The following is a 17783-nucleotide window of genomic DNA, read 5'->3' on the forward strand; positions in this document are numbered from 1 at the left end:
GATGCAAAAGCCTCTAAGTGCCATCTGAAATTTTCTTCTGAAGTGAGTATTTTTTATCAGGCCCCTATATTTATGCTCAGTTATTTCACTTTAATTGCATAGAAAAGGACCTATACATTGCCATTAGAGTCAAATTACTGAACCTAAACATAGCAGCCTGATAAAAATGGTCATTTTAGATGGCACTTAGAGGCTTTTGCATCTGAACTCTTCATATATATATATATATATATATATATATATATATATATATATATATATACATATATATATATATATATATATATATATATATATATATATATATATATATATATATATATATATATATATATATATATATATATATATATATATATATATATATATATATATATATACATATATATATATATATATATATATATACACACACACATATACGCAGATGAATCGCATTCGATTATGAACGGCACGTAATATTGCGTAGCTTGTCAGCGATCTATAGCTCTGTGTATTAAATTATGGTGACCATACGTGACATTTTTCCCGGCACACGTCCTTGCCAGGATTTATTTTAGCTTTGTTTTCCTGTTTCCTGAAGGTAATGATCGAAAAGTAGTTTGATCAATAACTTGCAGGCATTGTAAATAATGGACCAATCATGGTGTGTGCGAGAAGGTGGGATCTACGGTCAAAGCGATGCAATTACACGTACATATTAGGTGTGTTTGACTTAAAGCGGCGCAGCTCAAACCGATCAGTGTTTGACATCAAAGTACCTCGAGAGCGTACCTTGAAAGCATAAGGAACTGTCTGTATGGCACTTTGATGTCATACACCGATCAGTCTGCATACGCAAACTAAGCCAAAACCTAGATATTTTAGGCAATATAGAAATCCTGGCCAGGACGCGTCCGGGAAAAATGGCAATATGGTCACCCTAATTAAATGCCGCTCCATCTGAAAGCATCTGAAGGAGATTTACTACTAATCACAGAACCGGCTTTACTGATGAGATGCGCATGACATCGTGCAGCCCTACAGAGAAGCTCTGATTTGGGAATTTGAGCTCTTGATATCTGGCAAACGCATACATGACAGCTCACATAGTAGAGGCGTGTACAGCAGTCTGAAATGATATTTTTTCGATGAACATAAAAAGATTTTTGTATTGTTTTTATTTTTTTAAATACATTTGAATCTCATCTTTTATCGTCAACGATATTGCATGTTGATATAGGTCACAGTTATCATTTATTTACCTTATTGTCGTCTCATCATAGTCTCATTTTAGTCATGGGAAAAATAACTCTTCAATGAACATTCTTCATCTTAATTTTCGTTATAGGTTTCGTTAACAAAATGAACAATAATAAGCAGTAAAGTTTCGAGCGACTGCCCCTAGGGGTGAAATGCAAGTATCGTATGCAAATGTCGAGGATAGTGAAAAGACAGCTTGATTGCAGACCATAAATTATGCTGGCAATGATAATATTTATTGGTTATCAGTCAAAACCTAAAGTAATATTAACCAGAAAGCCACATTGCACGACAGTGGTAATGCTGCAACTAAATCTGCAATGTTGCCTGTGGAGAGTCACCAGTTTAGTTTTTGTTTTTTTCCCATTTAATGCCTGTAATTTATTCCATTTTCTGTGAGAAACTAGTATCTCTGGACCTAAGTCTGGGTTGGCCAGCCATCTTCAAAGTAACGACGGAGTTTAGATCAAAACAGCACTTGGGAGGGAGACTTGCAATTGTGGGAATTCAGACGGAGTTCAGGTCACACCTCCTCCAGACAGATGACATTTAAATTTCATTTATTTTCTTGGCAAACACCGCCTCACCAGAGCAACTTACAAGAAAATGCATATACTGTATCGTGACGATTGCTTCAACACACAGTAAAGGACACAAAGCGGTACCAACAAGCCAAGGACGATAAAAACAGTGCTAATAAGACAAATAACCATGCTACAGGATTGATAACATACTGGTCACCTCTTCGAGATGAAACAAGGCCCTTCCGCTACTTAAACTTCAGACCTAAATATCTAGCAAGATGTGGTAGAATTTCTAAATAAATGACCCTCAGACACACCTGTCCTCTATATCCAGACGCTCTGAAATGTAAACAACAAACAAAGGGTCGAAGTAACTCTTTATGTCTCTTATGGCTAGACAAAACAAACAGACCACATTTCACACTTATTTTTAAACACAACACGCTCAGGAAAGTCATAAAAGCTTGATGAACTCTTTAAAGATAGAAAGGGGGTGGTAAAGAGTAAAAAACATTATTTAAAACATATTTCCATGCTGGGTTAGCTGGTGAACAGGCATAGCTATGTGAAACTTGACGAAACTAGTCTTAGAAGCTAGGTGGGGACACTAGCATGCTAACATCTCATGCTGGGGACCAGCATCCGAAATACAACATATGCTTCTCTCCTGGTGTTTTTCAGCTGGGAAATCAACAAAGAGGAAGATGAAGGTGAACAACGACAAAGCCTTTGAGTGAAAACGTGTGTGTGAGTCATTGTTCGTTCCTTTAAGGTTTATTTCTTTTTGTCATCTTTCAAAACGCTGATAATTCTCATTGAGAGCAAGAGAATGGGAAGCATTCTGAAAGATTTAAAATGAAAAAGGGCAGAAACTGAGCATATGAAAGGGGAAAAACAGACAGGTGAACACTAGGGCAGATGATGCAGCTCAGATTGAGAGGAGAAAAGCAGCACGTAGCTCACATTCAAAATCACAGTCACACATTAGTCATCAGGACCACCTGGAAGCGCATGAAACAAGAAACACGAAGACAATGACCAATGCTTATTCACTTTCCACTTTTGAAACGCTCGGATATATTAAACCACCTGTTCCTCCACTCGTCTTTTCAATGACGCAGAACGCTGCCAAAAGATGCCGCAACGAAAAACATGTTCGTCTGTCACCCTTCCGTCCTCTCCAAGTTTTCCGCCTCGTAAGTGTGTCATTGAGGAACGCTCATGTCTGTCGTGTAGGCATATGTGACGGCTGAAATCGGTGTTAGTTATGTTCCAATTTAAACGGTGTAACAGAGCAACTCAAGAGTGCTGAGGGTCAAGAAAAGGGCCTCCATTATGTACTTGCAATGTTTCTGTCAGTATGTAATGGGATGGGGAAAGCCATCTTTCAGAGCGTGACACTTGATGTAGCAGACAGGTTGGGTGACATTAAGGATGTCCAAAAGTGTCTTTTCAAAATGGACTAGTCAGTAGGTCACTTGAAGTATTAATTAGTCTTAAAAACCTAAGTAATACTTTGCCCAAAATGTTCTCTCCAAACGTGCATGACTGTCCATAGAATTTAAGTCAATGGGGTTTTGGACCACACTGACTTAACTTCTGAACATAAAAAGACAAGAGGCTGAATAAATGATCAAAATTAAAATTTTCTCATTATCTAAAATTATTTAAGGAGGCCTTGAATATTTAGGCTGGTTTTGGGTTCGCCTGACCTGGTTCTTTGGGGAATTTACATTAGATAGGTTCTTGCTGGTGATACTTAATATATTGGTACCATTTTGCTTATTAATTAACTTCTTAGTATCTGTCCGTTCTAAATATATACATTAACCAATACTGTATAATTAATTAAATTATCATTTATATTATAATATAGGCTATTAATATTATCTTAAAGTGAGCATTATGTGAAAGCAAACATTTGAAATGTAAATATAGCACATTTACAATAAAATAAATATCCAATGCCAGCATATATACAATATCAATATAAATAACATGCATACAATATCAACCGATACAGATCAATTTATGATAAAGCTTGTTTTGTGAAATTCCTTGTGGTGGAGTTCCTGAAGATCTCCAAATTAATAAGGTGCAATTATCACATGAACATCACTAGACTTTTCACAGAACCAGTTTTATCATCTAGATAAAACTGGAAAAGGCACTATCTGAACAAAAAAACTACTAGGCTGCAGCTCTGACGGCAATCAGAAAATAAAGGATAAGATCTTTCAAATCACTCACCAGAACAATATTGTTATGAACTCATCTGTTTACAAGCAATTCCACATGCAAAATTACATGACAAATATGCAAACCATTCTGCTGGTGTAACTAAATACAGAGGTTTAGACAAAGGCTCTGACGGGAGACAGGCTTCTGTGGGAGTTTTAGGAAGTTTGCAGTGAGCAGGTACCACTATATCCTGCTTTCCCTTCCTTTCCTCAATGTTTTTCTCTTTTCCCTTCCTTCTATTCAGTAAGCGACCCTAATATTGGACTAAATGCTGATTTCAGATCCTCTATAATTTAGAGTAGCAATCAATAGCTTGTCTATAAGTAGACTGAAGTACTTCCAGATGACCCCGTCTGTTTAAAGAGTGGGGGGGATGGGTGGTAAAGATGTGGTATCGAGGGTTTCTTGGTGGCACTAGTGGTTGCCTGGTTTTGGGGAACTGGCTCTCCACTTCTGGGAGCCCAGCCAGAGTCACAATCCTATAGCAATCCTCGGATTAGTTATGAACCAGATTCCACAGATCTCAAGATTTGCATGTTATATCCCATTATCTTTCCTCCCAACTGGAGGACTTACTCGCACAAAGTGCATCACTGGCCACTTGAGAAAAAAAAGAGAAAAGAAGGGTAGACAAAAAGGAAGAGTCAGAGTTTCCCCAAATTCCACCACCAGGAAGTTTACAAACAAAAATATAATGGCTTAATTCTACAACTGCAAAAACCTAGTCACCATTGAAGCCCTGACTTGGAGAAGCCAATATAACTGCGGCGCTGACAGTGAGGAGGATTTGACTCATGGGAACCCGCTTGTTTTTCTGCCCCTGATCCACTGACACGCTAGGGAATGGGCACTGTTATCAGCCTTGCCTGAGATAGCAGGCTTGATGGGGCGGCCGGTCCACGGGGATCCCAGAGCTGAAGTTAATCAGACGGAGACAGGTCTGGAGCGACCCATGGGACCGCCGCCGTCACCGCCTCCTCCTCCACCACCCCCATCACCACCAAAACTCGTCACGACCTCCACCGTAAGACTCTTCACACAACATTAGCCTGGTGCCTCAAAAATAGACAAAAAGTAGCCTCAGGTCTTCCAAGAAGTGGCCAGCCATTGGCTCGACAGTTGACGGCTGGGGAAATCGCTCAACGGTGCAGAGTAACCCTCAAGGAACGAACTTGACGTGTTCACTTCATCCTAGCCCAATTAATAAAAACCCCAAACCCAAAATTAGTCCACTGGACACAACATTATGAAGGCAAATGGAGATTAATAGCCTGATGAAAAGATTTGAGAAAACATTCGGAATGGGACGCAACACAGGCCGGATATGCTCTGACCTCCTGAACTTTGCCGAGGGTTAAAGGTCAGGGGAAACCGGTCATTAATCCTCAGACTAGAACTCGGGGGCAGGACATCTGAGCTTTTCAAACTCGCAGAATCCCTGAGGTCCAGTAGCAAAGCCTAGAAACTGATCTAGAGTTTACTTAGAAAAGGCCACCGAGCATTTCAAACAGTCAATCGGAGCAGACAGCCTGTTTCACAACAGCCGCGTCAACTTCGAACACGGGTGGTCAGTCGTGCGGAGGAGGGGGTCGTCAGAACACTCATTTCGACAATCCCAGGTGTCCACTGGGTGTTAGAAATGATTAGGCGTATAGATTAATTGAACACACGTCAGACTTAATTAAGCATGGCGTTTAATTAACCATGTAATTAATCTTATAGAGGCCGTACACAGGCGCGCAGATTCCAATTGGTTGAAACTTCAGCAGGCAGCTGACACAAACTTGTAACTGTTCTCTGCTAGCAAGTCCAGTAAATTAAACGTCTGAGGCAAGAATAGACGCATAATCCCTTTCATGACTCAAGCCCCGAGATCTGGCCCAGGTGAGACTCCGGTGCTAGCAGTTAGCGGTAAATCATAGTTACTTTCATATAATCTTTGACATATTATCCTCCTCTGGAGCATATTCACGAGGTTTTAACACTGCTAATGTGGCGGGTAAAAGATATTTGCACAATTTATATTTGACGCAAAATTCCTGCCAAAGAAAACATGCAGAGTGGGAAAGAGGTCCCAGAGTACTCTGCAAATTGTAGATACAGGCGCGAACACTCAAACTCTTCAAGACTGAGCCCAAGGGTTGAGCAAGGGTCAGTGTTTGTGGTCACATTAACATGGCCATTTGCAGTTGGAAAGCCGCGTCAACAAAGAACTACCCTTTTTGGTGGAGCTCAAGGGTTGTCCACACATGCTACTCCAGTTCTCCATTACTAACTTAAAGGTCTTCCACAGATCAAGGGGTCAAAAGGGTCACGGCGCAGACCTTCAAGATAGCCCAGCCTACTCTTAATCCTGCAGCCTTAAAAGGATAGATCACCCATATATTGTGTCCATCACTTTCTTGTTGTTCCAAACTTGTATGACTTACTTTCATTTGCAGAACATAAAACGTTAAATCTTGATGTTAGCGTCCAATTAACTTTCTATTTATGGACCAAAAACACATTCCACAGCAGAACGCAAGTCTTACAGGTTTGGAACAACAGGAAGGTAAGTAAATTATACCAGGTATTTCTTTTTGGGGAGAACTATCCATTTAAGCATCTGGGCTATTATGGCAGAAATTTATTAGAACCAAAGGTGTATCCTGGTACGCAGACAATGAAGCTACCACAGATTTATGATGATATTTATAGATATTACAACATTTTCGGTGATAAATGTCACAACCTGGGAGAACATATTTATAGCACATGCGTTCTATCAAAAATGACCCAAAGCTTAAGATAAACAGCACCGGTAACTGTAAACAGACAGTAAACCTGATCATTCGGGTTAACAGTCACCAACAGCAGAACTTCAGGTTCAACCCAACCCCACGGCGGATAAAAAAGGAACTCACATAATCGTGGAAAGCCTTGGCCTCGCTGGAATGTTCACATGTCTCCCGTCGATCTGGAGCTGCACAGTACAGATCCCAGAATACACTGCAAAATAAGGCAGAATAAACAAAGCTGAGTATCAAATACATGGGTGAACTTCACCGAACTAAACAGCTGCCGAACTAAACACCAACAGGCTGTGGTACACTTAACACATCAAGGCCATGTGAAAAATAGTACTGAATGGCATGGTTTGTTCCAGGCCTTGTTGTTCTAATTTTTCCAATTAGCCTAGTCTTTACCGAAATGTTTTTTACAGAAAAGCTTGCGCTCAGCTGTGATGCAACTCACCTACTCACAAATAAAAACACAACATTGGAGTTGTCATTTACAACCCTTAAGGGTTTATTTTAACATGCAATATAATTTAATTCAGTGGCTTTTCACCATTCTGAGCTTTTTTTTTTTTTTTTTTTTAAATGGAACCAAAAACAAAATTCAAAGCAATGAATTTATAACAATGATAAAATGTATTTTTAACATCCAAGCTAATTTAATTTAGATTTTGCAAGATTGAGTTATGAAAACTTCTAAAAACTTCCAAGTTAGTGATGAAAGATGTAAGACCCGCAGGGTTTAGGGGGCGATGCAGATTCGATTTTTCTGTGGTGTAAACGTGCGAAATGGTTTCAGATCAGGCTTTGGCTCCAGCGCACTGTAAAAGGCACGTCAGAGTAAAAACAGAAGAGTATTACACTCAGAAGATCTTGACAGCTTCTATCAAAGCTGGGTCACTACAATCATAACCCCTGGATAGCTTCCCACTTTATGAGGTGTGACCCGCAAGTGGCTAATCAATTAGGCTTGATATTTGTTAATTAAGAAAATACGGTCCTTAAGGGCTGCTAGGGGGAGCAGGTTGCACTCCAAATGGTCCCTTAATTACTTCATTGAAAATAAGTACCTGTTAAACAGGTCGGCATTAAACCGCTCTCACTCTTTAGATATTGATTTAATGGACGCTTCATAAAAGCTGCTGAAGCAGGGCTTAAGAAAACGAACGCAAGTTGTTCCATCTTCCGAGGCAGCACTTTTTACCGCTGTGCATTATTCTGCTGATGTAACAAAATTAGACTTCTGTTCTGAATGTGGGAAAAAGCTTACGTTTGATGTGACAGATTGCAAAAAGGACAAAATAGGCCGCTCACGGCACGGCGACAGGTCAATGGGGCTAATCAGTTTCCACCCATTTCATATATCTTGCCGCGGAGTGGAAACCATTTGACGGATTTGTGTTCGTGAGCATAACGCAAAGGATAGCTTATGACAGCTTTCATAAATCACTCACTGTTTATGGGTGGAATAAGAGAGCAAGGTTAAACAACATTCAGCTCATCAGACTACAAAAGTAGAGGAACTGCAGCAAAAATCAAGTGTTTAGATTTAAATGCAGATTGAATTCACACTTCTTACAGGTAATAGGTCAGCCAAAAATTAAAATTATGTCATCACTTGCTCAAAATTAAATGGATTTGGAACAAAATGAGGGCATCTTCCATGGAGCACAAAAAGAGAAATTCTATGAAATTACAATAAATGAAGACCTTTCAAAAGGACACAAAAGTACCATAAAGGTAGTTCATAGAATTTCATCTGTGATTTCATGAATGAATCATTCAGACCATTTCTGAGAAATAGATGAAGATTCTCCGACTCAAAATGATTTATTCACAAATCAAACATCTCTCATGAACATCAAAAACAGCTAGGGCGCATAGGCCTAAATTTCAATCTGATCTTCACACAAAGCCATTGTAAAGCTCCAAAAACTGGTATAGCATTCTTTGGACCAATGTTGCTTTTTGTCATTTTGGAGAAATAGCCCTAGTCCTCATTCATGTCAAGATGTTCTTCAAAAATTCACCTTTTGTATTTCACAGAAGAAATAAAGTCACGTATTTGTAAGAATTTTTGGGTTAACTATTCCTTTATAACGTGGAGGTGATTTTTAACAATGGTGGGGATGATCTACTCCATCTAAATGAGAGAAGTAAGCAGAGAAAAAAAGATGCATTACAAGAACCATACATAAGTGCGTAAATGAGTGCTCAGTAGGAGGTACCATACATTAACACCTCATATCCTATAGAAGCCATAAACCAGGAAACAAATAAAACAGGTGAAAGGAAGGGAAAAGAAAAAGCAAGAAAGGCACTTTGACAGAGGAACGTCATGCCTGTTCTTCGCCCTTCAGTCAGTGCACAATAAAGCCAGGCGGCATTATCATATCTATCAGCTGCCGTTAAAGAGATTGCAGCTTTGTCGGAAAGCTGCTGGAGGGAGACAGCAGGACCATCTCAAATCCAATCAGGGTGCAGGGGAAATGAAATAAGACGCCAGTTACACTTTGTTACTGAAAAGCCGCAACTAGACACACATCAAGGTGGGGAGGAATGGAGAGCACGAGCAAGCCACTTTTTTTTTTTTTGGGGAGTGAGTTTGGTTACCTTGATTGCAGCAGGAAAACTCGTTTAATGCTTTATAGTTTGTCTTTAAAAAGCTGGTGTGATGACACTATGACATACCTGAGTGGCTTTTAAAATACAAAGAAGAGTGACACTTATATTAGTCTACCAAGCATGAAATTACCCCCCAAAAAATAAAACAACACAAACAAAATAAAAACTGAATTGTTTATTTTTTTTAAAGTAATAAAACTTAAAATACACAAAAGAAAAACTATAGGTATTTTTTAATTAAAATATTACAGCAAACGAGCAGGGAAAAAAGGGGTATTGGGATTGGGCAATGACCTAAACCACTGAATTCGAACACTGGTTGCCCGCACTTGCAACAGGCCTGTACATGTACACTTCCCACTATACCATGTCTCCAACATTTTTTCCTTTTGATAATAGATAATATAAGAAAATATACACCCAGAAAAACAATTTGCAATACCTCAATGTGTCGTATTTTTTTTATATTCAGCAAGAAACAAATATGTAGAAGGAAGCAATTAGATGGCATGGGCATTTACCCATTAAAATACAAAGAGCCTGAATAAGAGTTTGCTAAAACAATGCCTAAATAGCCATTTGGCAGTGTTAGACAAATTATTTACTTTAAGACAAGAAAAATTTATCCATTATTGGGCCATTATTTTGAAAACATGCTGCAATACATCAGAAGTACTACACAGAAAACACTTGTTAGAAAATTATACAACGCTCATGCAACAACAAAAAGACGTAACCAAACAATATAAAAGAAAATAAATATTATGTCCATTTGTTAACCCACATATGTTTCTTTTGCTCTCAGCATCAAAGCAATATTGTAAAACATGACCTGACCTAAGAGTTTATCAGTGTAAGATGTAAATCAGCTGCCTTTTCATTTGCAGACTGTGTTATGTCAGAGAAGAAAAAAATTATGCAGTATGATTGATTATTTAAAGACATGTTGTGTTCTACCGGTTTTCATTTACACCCAGGTCAACTTTAAAATGCACACGCAACCATAACAGCCTTTCTTTTTTAGTTTGTTTCCTCCGTTACACGGTTGCATTTAAATTAATGTACTTGAGGTGAACACTTCTGTGTGGCTTTTCTGCCATCTATACCAATCACAAAGGAGGATGTCAGCTTTAGGTCATGTGAAAGTAAATCCATGTAACATTTCTGCCGCTCGACTTTCTTCTTTCTTACCAGACATCGATTAAACAAATCTATGCCCAAGATAAATCGCAAACAGTCATCCTTTTTTTTTGCGATCTACACCTGCACCCTAACTAAAACCTCCACCCCCAACCCCTTGCTTGCCTTACAACAGATGTGGATGACTGCCCCTCTCACCAAACTTTGCCTCCACCCCCTTCTGCCCCACCCCAGAGCCTGGTGCTACCATTCAAACCCCCTTACAACAGGAAACTGCCTTAGACAGAAGGGAAGAAAATGCAAAGGGGGGGTGGAGGGGCAGCGGAGAAGGAGATTTGGCTGTTTAACACAAAGAAGACTGGAATGCAAGGAGTTAATCCGTTTGAGGGTTCTTCCGCAAACAAAGGACAGGCCTCCAGACAAAGGTTGGTGGGGGTACGCACAGGGGGGAGGGGTTGGCTTTCCCTTACCATCTGGCCCTTTTGTTTGGGGGAGGGGGGTTGGTGAAGAGGGCGGTACTCCGTGGCCCCTCCGAGTCCCTAAAACCCCGACACGACCCCCCTCCTCTACGTGTTACAGCTCCAGACAGACGCTCCTCCAATAGTGTCAACACCATACAGGGACCCTCCAAAACCTACTAGACTCCTAATAATCTCACAGAGGGGAGCCAGTAATCCAAGATGGAGAATAAGTTGAGTGTGATAAATGAACACACTGCTCTGTGTGAACCTGATCTACACACACACTGATCTTATTTTTGAGTAAGCTAAGAACATAACGTGAATTCCAGACAAACATGAGAGTCTCCAATGGACCCAAGTCAGGATAGATGCCATATTTAATTTGGATACAGTGAAATAAGGCCGTAATGGATAGGTGTACAGTCTGTTTGATTGGTTCTACTGTTGTGTACCTTGGGCTCGATAGTTTGACTGACAAAACTTTGAAAATGAATGTTTCCGAAAATTACCAGAAGACAAAAAAAATCTGCAGGACACAAGGGTTCCCTGGTGTAAACACTAGCTCTTAGATAAGCATGATTTTCCAAGCAAGTGCAAACTGGTTTATGGCAGCTTCTTTGCTAGTCTAGCTAGTCCACTAGCTTAGCCATGTTTTTACTAGCAAAAAAGCTGGTTAAAGGAGTAGCCTAGTTCACTTCCTGAATGAAAATTTCCTGATAATTTACTCACCCCCATGTCATCCAAGATGTCTTTCTTCAGTCGCAAATAAATTAAATTTTTTGAGGAAAACATTCCAGAATTTTTCTACATATAGTAGACTTCAATGGTGGCCAACGGGTTGAAGGTCCAAACTGCAACATCAATGCAGGGTCATGCGAAAAACTCATTCTCTCCTCCAAGTTCAAATCACCCGACATTGTTGTTTTTTTGTAAGGGGTTCGACTTTCTTTGGACCTTCGCTTTGTAAACACCGGGTCGGGACTTCCACCTACATCACGCGTGACCTTTCCAATTTGACTCTATAATGCATGAAGTCAAGCTTGTGCAAGACAAGCATTTGTGGTTAAAAAGTATATACATTTTTATTTTTTTTAGAAAATGACTGGGATCGTATAGAGCAATTTGGACCTTCAACCCGTTGGTCCCTGTTGAAGTCCACTATATGGAGAAAAATCCTGGAATGTGTTCCTCAAAATCCTTAATTTCTTTTCCACAGGAGAATAAGACATGAACATCTTGGATGACATGGGGGTGAGTAAATTATCAGGAAATTTTCATTCTGGAAGTGAACTACTCCTTTAACTATCAGAGTCTGGGTTCTCTGTTGGTTGACCAAGGGAAACTTGCTATTTAAGTAAGTTAAGAAGCCTTTTAGGCACAATCCTGGTCTTTTCAACAGGGTTGTGAATATTGGATCTTACTGAGAGGACTGTACGTCGACACCTCACAACCGAATTTTAATTCACATAATTATTTCAAATTAAATATGCCCTCTATCCTGGCTAAGGTTCACAGAGAAAAAGACCAATACAAGAACCTGTCTTGAAATCAACCAACAGTCATACATTAAGATTTTTCACATGCTTCCACAGCATTTTACACTAACGTCAGTGTATAAAACAGGCCTAATGCTGTATGGCAACATACAGATACCTACTTCCAAGAATAATGGACCAGCGTTCATTTAGGCTCCTCTACTACTGCTAACAGCCAGCATGGCCATACCGGCAGAGAATGTTATGGGTTTTGAGTTACAAGATCGATACATACCACCACCATGAGTGCAGGAATCCAGGAGGCTCTCCTAATGTGATATTCTTCTCCCATCGGATCTAAAAAGGTAGAAACAGACAGAGAGAGACAGAGAAAAAGAGGTCAAGTATGAATAGACCAGGTTCACAAGGCATGAACTACAGTTAAAAAGCTCTTTTACAATATTAAAACAATGAAAAACAATTAAACATCTAGCTCTTTTGGTTCAGCAGACCAATCGCTACAGCCTAGGGATCTACAAAAACCATTTAGCTGTTGTGTTATCCAAAAGGTTTGTTAAATAGGTGGTCTTAAAGAAGCCCTATATTTAGGTCTCATTGGTTTAGGGTCACACTGACTGGCTCATTTGATATATGAAGTGATATACATTTCAAGCATTACCTAATGGTGATTTTCTACACCAAATCCGGTCACGTTCTCTCTCTTTACAGATTACACCTTCTCAGCCTACCACTGTAACGGATGGTACTTTTCCAAGCAGACATATCGATTTTACAACACGCCCTGTCCATAACTATGCACCCAAAAAGCTGATGTGCATTATTCTGCGTCTCCCTGATGTAAGGGACTGATTAACAATGTTTTAAAGCTTGTGTGTGTTTGTGCTGATCAGTGCAGAGCTGTGTAGCCCCTTGAGGTCCAAGGTGTAAGTAGAGGGAGTTTCAGCAGTAATTGTGAGGTGGCAAAGGGAACAAGCAGGTGACTGCTCCCTCATTAAGCTTCAATGCACAGGTGCGTCCTCCTGCTGTGTACCTGCCTGGGCCGAAAGACCTCCCCTGTGGTGTACAAGTGTGCCTACGCTAAGGTCTCGAGATCTGACGAGCATTCGCCTAATTGAATAGCAACGGCGGTAATGACGACTGTCGACGGCACGCATGTTGACGCCCTACTGCCGTTACAAAAACACTGAAACGTTGGTAAACACAGCCATCTGTTTACTTGTTGACTCTTTAATATTTACTTGCTGTGTACAGTCTAATTTTGCATGCATATATGGCCTAAGTTGCAGAATTCGACCAATTTATCAATAACACTTTATGGACAATTTCCAAGAGTCCATTTGTAACATTAAGTAATATTAATGCTGTAGGAGTATTGTTCATTGTTAGATTGTTAATTCATAATTTACAAATACATTTTTGAATTAAGTTGTATGTTATTATTAGTTCATGCACTATGAACTAACATGAATGATCAAGTTAATTAATATATTAATATTTATTTAAAAAGTACAGTACAGTACATTTTCATGGCTCAGTAGTGTTTTTTATTTTTGTAATAATGTTCATCACTTATTTTACTTGGAGTGTTATGTTCGTTTTCATTTCATGAATCTCACTCAACATATTGAGTTGTCCAAGTACTGAAACTTGTGTGAAATTATGATATTGTACTGTAGTACACAGGTATTTAATAAAAAAGTACTGCCTTAAATTTTAAGGCAGTACTTTTTTATTAAATATCTGAGTATTGTGGCACCTTATACTGGCTAAAACTCAGAAACAGCAACATCTCACCTGTCTGACCAAGATCCCTGGAGATTCTCACAAGCACAAGGCCAGACTTTGGCACAGTGCTTTATCTCTGTCAAACTTTGTCTGAGCAAAACATTTAAAAACACAGGGTGCATTTGGAAGTCCACTGCAAGCGCTTAATGATACCCACAAAAACAAACACAGCAGGTACCAGAGGACCGCAGCAAATGCAATAAGATAGATGATAACATTTAAAAAGTTCACAATCTGTAAAGGTCCTGAAGCACTAAAGAAGAGGTACACAATCTTGTTAATGTCTTATAATGTCAAACAATTAACATTTACACATCTTTATAACTACAAACAAAATCTTGTCAAAAACGCCTCCCGTAGACATTCAAATTATGAACTGAAAACCTGAATGGACGTCACCTGCTTCGAACAATAGGGCCCTATGATTTCAGTGATGCGGAAAACGCAGACAGAATCATGGAATCCAGTGATAAAAACGGAATTTACTGTATAACGCGGAATGTCACGGAATTTGCCTAATTTTGGATGGATACAACAAAGCAGGCCAGTACACTTAAATCAAAACTCAATATGGACTAATGTCTGTGCTAAGCTGCAAAAATACTATATGAATCCTGCATGCTCTGCATGTCTCTGTGTAAATTATTAGTTTCGATTGCTACACACTTACTGAAGTGCGCACATAACGCTCACTGTTTTTCACTTCATGAGCATTTTACCATTTCATTTGAGAAAAACTATTGTCATGTCATATTCAATCAGAAACTTAAAAGGTCTTCACAGCAACCTAGGGATGGCTCGATACCATAATTTTGGCTTCGGTACGATACCAGAATGTAATACCTCGGTATCGATACTAAATCGATACCATAGGTGACAAATAACCAGCCTCAAAAGAAAACAATTTTATTAAAATAATAATAATAAAAACAGATTCATATCTTAATACCTTCGTATCAAACTTTAACAAAAAACCTACAGGGAACATGGGTTACATTTTGAGTTTGAAGAAAAAAATACAACTGAAGTAACGCAATTAATGCAACAAATGTTTGCTTTATTTTAAAGTGTTATTCTAACAGTCAAAGTAATATTCAAAATCACGTTATTATTTCTCACTCTCTCAGGTTGTTTTCAGATTTCAGGCTCAGATAGCCAAAGAAAAAGCATTAAATATAAATCTCGCTCTCGCTCTCTTGGCTGCTTCATATGAGCGGCCGGCAGCGCGGCAGAAACATTCCCTTCATATTATTGATACTAAGATTAATATAGCAAAACTCTTGCTTATTTCAAATTCAATTAATATTCAATTGTATGAAATACAAGTGCATATATTACGGGACCAAAACTTCACTGGTTCTAGCTTGTCACACATGCACATTTGAGCTTACTGTATCACATCTGTATGTGCGCTGAACACATGATTTATAGCAACACTTGCATACAGGTGCAATAAGGTCAGTTCGTTGACCTTTGTCATCTGTTTTGTATGCAAAGTAATGCCATATTTCACTTCTACTGTTCTCTTTATTTATTCATTTTGGGTGCGTTGATAAGAGTTTCATCTGTTTGATCCATCGCGTTATTCTGTTGTCACATTTACCGGTTGCACAGCAATTTGGGAAGCACTGCCACCTACAGGTGTACTTCGTAACAGCAGCATATGAAATAACGAAATGTGCAAAATTATGATATCGTACCATTTGAAATATAATATACACCGGTATTTTTCCAGTACCGGTATATCGTGAATCCCTACAGCAACGTGACAAAATAAAAGTTTGGTTTAACTTGAAGAAACTGTGATGGAAATACTACTTAATGTAATGATAGTACTACTACTACTACTAATAAAATTATAATTAAAACTATGGCTCCTCGATCATGACAAAAATCACAATTATTTTGGTCAATATTGTAAATCACGATTATTTAACACGATTATTAGTGGGCCATATAACCAATTTTTTTTTATGCAAGACTAAAGTATTCAGTTAACAGCCTATATAAATTGAATAATCAAATGTAAAATAAAACAGCATAGTATTCACTGTAAGAATTAAACTTCCTTTGTTTCTTATTAAAGCTACAAAAGACCTTCTGTGAAGAGCAGTGAGTGATTTTGTCTTTGTCTTTTGTTGTTTGATTAATATTAAGCCCAAAGTCGGCAGCAGGAATATAGCCCGCAGTCACTTTAAGAGCCACACAGATCCAATTTACTGTTACACATGTTTTCATTCTCATCGGTTTATATTTATTTATTACATAACCGACGAAGGTTTACGTGAATAATCACCAAGCGCTGCATTTTGACTCATTTTTGTGTGTATTTGACCGTTTAGGTGCTAAAAGATTACTTTACATGTCCGTGTTCTGTTCCGTCTCTGATCGCAAGCCTCCTGAGGAAGTGCAAGTTCTCTTTCGCGCTTTTAAAACATTAATAAACCTAATCAACTTTAATAACTCAAGCTCGTCCCATTTTGCACAAGTTACGTTACATGATTTTACTGATTTACACCAGTGTTAATTTCATCAATGAAGACGACGACAAAAAATATTTGTTAACGAACCTTTTTTCTGTGACTAAAACGAGACGTTGACGAGCTAAAACTAATATCTGATGATAAAAACTATGAAGAAATTTATGCCGCGTCTTCGTTAACAAGACGAGACGGGACTAGAATGTTATTTGAGGACTACCGGACATTCAAAATACATCCTATAGGCCAAGTTAACGGTCTTGTCTTTCAAAATGTGCGTCCCTGTCATTGGATTACAATCAGATGAGGGGCGTTATATCTAGTCTCAGTATGGCAGCCGCAGCGGACAGATAGGCTACCAAAACCTGAAGGGTTAGGGATAGGGTGACCAAACGTCCCGTTTTTTCCCAGGAGTCACAATTCGTTGTCGATTAACTTAAAATTAGCGAAGGCGCGATAGGTGGAATCGCGCTGATAGAAGTGCTCTCTCTTAGGGGTTGACCGATTATCGGCGCCGATATTAAGCATTTTTATGATTATCGGTATCGGTCATTTTCAAAACCGATGTGCCGATAAAATTATTTAATTTTGAAACGCGCTATTTGGCTCTGATGCAGCCTGTCAGAATTCACCACTCTGTGGCCTAGAGCAGTCTCCGCCCACCGCGCATCTGATTTGTTGGGAGTCACGAGTTCGACCAATCAATGTGGAAGGCTAAAGGCACTCTCACACCAAAAGTGTTTGCTAACTGGAGCTGCTTCAGTGATCACGCATCAATTGTCTCTCAAAGGCAGCAGCAGACATTGCTCAAGTTGCAATAAATCACAATCCACTACACTGAAGTTGCAAAACAACTCAATATTATCTATTTAAGGTTTCCGCGATGGGGAAAACGCGGACGGAATCGCGGAATCCAGTCATATAAATGAAATTTACTGTATTTCTCGGAGTCACGGAATTTGTCAAAGTTTGGATTAATTAATCAAAAGTAGGTCAGTACACTTAAATTGAC

The 17783-nt window shown here is 39.0% G+C and overlaps 1 protein-coding gene across 1 annotated transcript in view; it reads right to left on the reverse strand.

Moving 5' to 3' along the window:
• Positions 1-17783, reverse strand: part of ssbp4 (single stranded DNA binding protein 4) — a 62398-nt gene that overhangs the window by 32655 nt on the left and 11960 nt on the right. The window contains exons 3-4 of the mRNA XM_058760706.1: positions 12781-12842; positions 6911-6995 (exon numbers count right to left, since the gene is read on the reverse strand). Of these exons, the coding sequence (XP_058616689.1) occupies positions 6911-6995; positions 12781-12842 (147 nt within the window). The remainder of the gene's footprint in view (positions 1-6910; positions 6996-12780; positions 12843-17783) is intronic.

The sequence above is a fragment of the Onychostoma macrolepis genome, chromosome 22, assembly GCF_012432095.1.
Source record: "Onychostoma macrolepis isolate SWU-2019 chromosome 22, ASM1243209v1, whole genome shotgun sequence".
NCBI classification, from domain to species: Eukaryota; Metazoa; Chordata; class Actinopteri; order Cypriniformes; family Cyprinidae; genus Onychostoma; species Onychostoma macrolepis.